Source organism: Etheostoma spectabile, chromosome 16 (assembly GCF_008692095.1).
Source record: "Etheostoma spectabile isolate EspeVRDwgs_2016 chromosome 16, UIUC_Espe_1.0, whole genome shotgun sequence".
In the NCBI taxonomy this organism is placed as follows: domain Eukaryota; kingdom Metazoa; phylum Chordata; class Actinopteri; order Perciformes; family Percidae; genus Etheostoma; species Etheostoma spectabile.
In genome coordinates, this window is record NC_045748.1 from 19,051,742 (window position 1) to 19,057,131 (window position 5,390).

A 5,390-nucleotide genomic window follows, 5' to 3' on the forward strand; every position below is an offset into this window, starting at 1 on the left:
CACACACACACACACACACACAAAAAATCTGTTGAAGAGTGATGGTTCTTGAAGAGCGGAAACATGAAAGATGTTATTCTGGTTAAAACCTCTGACAGGACACGTTCAATAATGTGATAAATGTAATGGTTTGAAATAATGTTATCAGTTTAGAAGCATCTAAATTTAATTTAACACCAATTCCACAGATTTTATTTTATGTTCTTAATTTTGTCTTCTGGCTCATTCACTCGTTTAATGTTCCTTAACTGGACAATTTAAATTATGAATATATGACTGCAGTTTATGATCAGTGCAGTGATAATATGCAAACAACAACAAAACCTCTCAACAGTTTACCAAAGTCCAAGGTGATCTTTTAAAATGTCTTGTCCCCCCTCCCACAGTCCAAAATATATTCTGTTATATATTCTGTTTACAATCTTATAAAACAGAGAAAATCAGAAAACCCTTACATTTTTAGGTAAATGTTTGGCATTTTTGCTTAAAAAAACACTTTGGATTAATTTTCTATCAACTGACTAATCAATAGAATCACTCAATGAAGCTGTTAGATTGGGATGACTTTTGCTGGTTCAAAGTTCTCAAATCTCAGGATTTGTAATAGTTGTAAGTTGAATATGTAAGTTTTGGACAGTTTTTTGGGGATAAAACAAGCAATTTTCAATGTCACAATAGGAATAACAAACTTCCACATGCGACTTTTATTATTGATATTAAAAAAGGGGCTGTACTCGAAATACTAGAAAAAAAGCAGCCCTCCACACGGCTCTCACAGACTATTCCCCAGTACCTGGCTTCATTTTCTGCTCAGGACACCATTACTCCACTAGATCTTTACATAGCATATCTTTGTTTGCTTTCAAGTGTCCAGATATGCTCAACTGTGCAACTCAGATACAGTTAGTTGCATGTCTTAACTGCCGGCTGCAGAACCTCTTTGCCAGGAGAGACCCCGTCATTTAATCCTTTGTTGTTGACATTGTTGAACACACACTAAAAAAAGCTTATCTTTCACTGTAAAAAATTACTTTTGCGATCCACCGCTCCCATGACAATGAATGGCATGAAGAGTATCCCTTAAAATCTTTGTTATTAACCTCAGCCTCTAAGGGATGGATGCTTGCAAGGCTTAAAAACACTGTACAGTAAAACATTTAATTTTTCTGTGTATTCAGATGCCCATGGCTGGCTGTGACCATCTGCCCTGCTGTGCCACCATGCTGTGCCATCCTCTTCCTTTTTGTGCTGGCCAACTTCACCATGGCAACCTTTATGGATGCTGGTGTGCTCCCAGTTGGTTAGTAATCAAAGGGATGTTATTCTTACAGTATTTCTTTTATTTGTGAAGGTGTGTTATTTGTTTAAATTGTTATTTAACCAATTTCACATATTGTTTTCCAGCAAACGAGGACGAAGACAAGGATGATGAGTTCCGCGCTCCACTGTATAAGAACGTGGACGTGAAGGGCGTCCAGGTGCGCATGAAGTGGTGTGCTTCGTGTCATTTCTACAGACCTCCACGCTGCTCCCACTGCAGCGTCTGTGATCACTGTGTGGAGGTCAGTGCATGGACAGATTCAAAGCCGAGAAGAGACATGGCATTGGCACTTTTAGTAAGAAAAACTACATACTAGGGAGGAAACAAAACAATTTAAATGGGGGAAATGAGTGATAAGGGCATGAAAGGACAGATTGGGAGAGAAAAGTGAGTAGTGCTTATGAGTGAGTGTAGCAGTGTGTGTGGGGAAAGTCAATAAAGTGGGTTTTCTGCAGAATAAATGATGACTGTGATGGAGGGAGAAAGATCTCAATAATCAGGTTAATCCTTTTCTCAGATCCTTTGTAGTCTCAATATAAATGCAATTTGAAAAAGGCTCAGACAGCCTGCGTTAAACAAAGTGTATTTAGATTTAGTGGATATTCCACAAGTTTTTAACCAATAGAAGACTTTCAGTTCTGCTGATTATTATTCAGTGTGTCATGTGTATTTTTCTTTTGGCTCTTTAATTTTTTAATTTATCTTTTCCTGCAATCTCCCTTTAGGACTTTGACCATCACTGTCCCTGGGTGAACAACTGCATTGGGAGGCGAAACTACCGCTACTTCTTCCTGTTTCTGTTGTCACTGACAGTTCACATGATCGGTGTCTTCACTTTTGGCCTCATATACGTCCTGCACCACATAGACGCATTATGGAAGCTGCACTGCACTGTCACGTATCCTTATACACACATAATACTGCATGGGTCTGTGTGTTGATCTATGCATTTATCCATTTAAACGTCTACAATTTTGTCAACTGGGACTAATATGAAGCAGTTTTCCTTAACAGCATATACAGTTTGGTAGTGATAAGTATATCAGGGCTGTTTCTTATCCCGGTCCTGGGCCTCACTGGATTCCACTTGTACCTGGTGTCCAGAGGAAGCACCACCAATGAACAAGTCAGTTTGATTTGATTGAAAATTATATCAATAAAGCAGATTTTTAAGACTTAAAAATTTTGTTATTTTGATGACGTTTACATCTGTACAATAAGGAATTATATACAGGTGTACGTTTATCTTTTTACGATCCAACAGGTAACTGGGAAGTTTCAAGGGGGAGTTAATCCTTTCACACGAGGTTGTTGCAACAACCTGGAGTATCTGTTTTGCAGCCCCATCTCTCCAAAGTAAGAGCCATTTCTTCCACTTAATCTTCAGTTTGTCAGGAAGCCTTATAACTTATCCCTGTCCCTGTTTGTTATGTGGTGACAGCTACACATCGAGGCCCTGTAAGAAAACAGTGATCCACATTCAGCCTCCATTCCTGAGACCAGAGACTGACAGGCAGAGGATAGTGAAAGGCAGGGACAACGGGATACAGAGTCAGCACCTCCAAAATAAAGTATGCATGAACAAATGACAATGTCACATTCCAAGTTGAATATTCTCTCACACATTATGGAAGGATTGTGACATCAATTGGCAAGATCTGTCATGTTTCTCTGTGTTTCTTTCTCCTGCCAGCGAACCTCAGCTGGAGCTGTCGAGCTGTCGGACATCGAACAACTGAAAACTCTACCACCGCTGCCACCAAAACCAGACCACGGCCTGCTGAAAAGCCAACTCACTGTTATGGATGGTACTGTAGGATGATGCATACATACTTCGATAACCAGACTTCTATAGAGGCAAAGATAGGAAACATTAAGGATAAATTCCTTAAGGATACATAAAGGGAGATTTTCTTTTTTTCTTATTGTTGAAAAATCACATGAAAATACCAAAACCAACAATGAATTAATCCTAAAAACAAGTATTTTTTATTTATTGACAATGAGTGTCGCCAGCCTCATACTTTACATACTTCATGTCATTGCTGAGCTGTTTCTCTTGATTCAGTATGAATTTTGTATTCTATAAGTCACTACCCAAGTGTTTTCTTTTCCAGAGATGGGACACCATACCAAATCTATCATTCCTGTATCCATTCCAACTGTGCCGCAGCTAAGGCCAGTCCTGGAAGCCATATCCAGAGGCTCGTCCCCCATTCCTCCAGAGCAGGTGCTTTTCAGTCAATACATTTTTTATGTTGTTTGAGCGTGATTCTCAGTATTCAAGTCCTGGTTTTGATCCTTGTCTGACAGACATTGCCGTCTGGTTTTTGTTGTTTAGTTGCTGAAGACATCAGAGCAGCAAGGAAACCACAAAGGTTCTGACCTCTGTTCTGAGACTAAGGAAAGCCCTGGGAGAGGCAGCCAGCAGGCTGGCCTTCCTGTCCAGACCAAAACCATCTCCAGCTCGGTGGACCTCAACTCTCTCACGCTTAACTCCCGCTCTCTCACCCTCAAACACAGCAGTCGGCACAGCAGCAAATCCCAGCTACCCGCCATGCATGGTGACAGTTTGGGAAGCAACCCCCCACCACCGGGCATCATCAGCTCTTCCAGCCTGCTGGCCAACCACAACAGCAGCCTCTCCTATGACCTTATTAACCCTGCAGACCCTCAGTTCCTGGCTCAGAGAGGGGCCCCTCCAACCAGCTACCACCCTCACTTCATGGCTCTGGGCACAGATGGGACTGTGTTGCAGCGGCCCCCTTCTCACGGATACAGTCCCGTGTTTATGGGTGTCACCAGACAGTCTCCTCAACCTCGAGACCGATCACCTTCTTTGCAGGGCCACACCTCAAGGGATCCCTCACCTTCCTTCCAAGGTTTCATTGAAAGAGACCCTTCTCCTGCTTTTAAAGGGCTGATGCCGAGAGACCACGCATCCCAAAATGTAACGTCCCGAGACCTCACCCCTCCTGGTCTTGCAATGCGAGAGATGACCTATCAATGTTTTCGAGACAGCCTTCGCGATCTCACTCCACCGGGTTTGACACCTCAGAAGTCTGTCACTTCACGCTATGACAACTTTTCAAAAACTATCATGGCATCTATCCACGAGAGACGAGAGATGGAGGAGAGGGAGAGGATGCTGCGTCTCCAAGCAAGATCCCAAGCCCTCTATGGCCCAGATGTGGGGATCTATGACATCCCCAGCAGGAGGAGTCTACCACCAGATAACATCCGACCTCCAGGCTCTCGAGGACCAACTCCTCCAGCCTATGGCTCCCGGGAGTTTCTGATGAGTACAGGCATCCTCGGTTATGGCATGAGGACCTCACCTCTCTCCAGCTCCTCCACGTCGTCTCTGACCCGAGGCCCGAAAACGTCCAGCTCTCCTATGCAGAGCAGCAGCAGCAGCAGCCTGCAAAGCAAGGGCAGGTCTTCCTCTCCGGGTTACTGCCCTCCTGACAGACATACTCAACCACTTCCTTCCTCTACATCCACTCTGCCCCGTTTACCCTCCTCCTCCACCTCCTCCGCCCCTTCATACGCCTCCTATGCGACCGCAAAACGATCCTCACTCCCATATTCCTCCGAGGGGAAGGACTCGGTCACACTGGGAGCGCTGAAATAATAATAAGAATTACTCCGTGTTTCTGATGGTGTGAATGAATCATCTATGCAGTGTTAGTCTGTCTTCACAGCTCCAAAATACTTTGTAAATAAGAGGCCATATGGGACATTTCTGTGTGGGAGGGTGTGTAACTATACACAGTGAAGGATAAACTTAGAAATATTGTCATGCAAGTTTGACCAAATCCAAAAAACGGTGAATCTCAGGAAAGTCGTGCCTCCTCTTACAAACAGAGCGAGCTCGATATACTTAGTCAAAGCAGAAGAGCTATTTGAAGAATACAGATTTAATTATTTTTTGTTTGTATGTGTTTTGATATTGCTTTTGTGAAACAATGTAATACCATATCATAGCAATATGTCTCCCGCTGCAAAGTACCCATTTTAATAGAATTTTGTAGTTGTTTATATGAATAAACATATTTTGTAATTTTCA

The 5,390-nt window shown here is 42.8% G+C and overlaps 1 protein-coding gene across 1 annotated transcript in view; it reads left to right on the plus strand.

Moving 5' to 3' along the window:
• The window catches only part of zdhhc8a (zDHHC palmitoyltransferase 8a), a 10,295-nt gene extending 4,905 nt beyond the window's left edge, over window positions 1-5,390 (plus strand). The window contains exons 2-10 of the mRNA XM_032539627.1: window positions 1,179-1,300; window positions 1,405-1,562; window positions 2,047-2,219; window positions 2,345-2,447; window positions 2,586-2,677; window positions 2,763-2,892; window positions 3,015-3,129; window positions 3,439-3,551; window positions 3,663-5,390. Of these exons, the coding sequence (XP_032395518.1) occupies window positions 1,179-1,300; window positions 1,405-1,562; window positions 2,047-2,219; window positions 2,345-2,447; window positions 2,586-2,677; window positions 2,763-2,892; window positions 3,015-3,129; window positions 3,439-3,551; window positions 3,663-4,955 (2,299 nt within the window). The 3' untranslated portion in view covers window positions 4,956-5,390. The remainder of the gene's footprint in view (window positions 1-1,178; window positions 1,301-1,404; window positions 1,563-2,046; window positions 2,220-2,344; window positions 2,448-2,585; window positions 2,678-2,762; window positions 2,893-3,014; window positions 3,130-3,438; window positions 3,552-3,662) is intronic.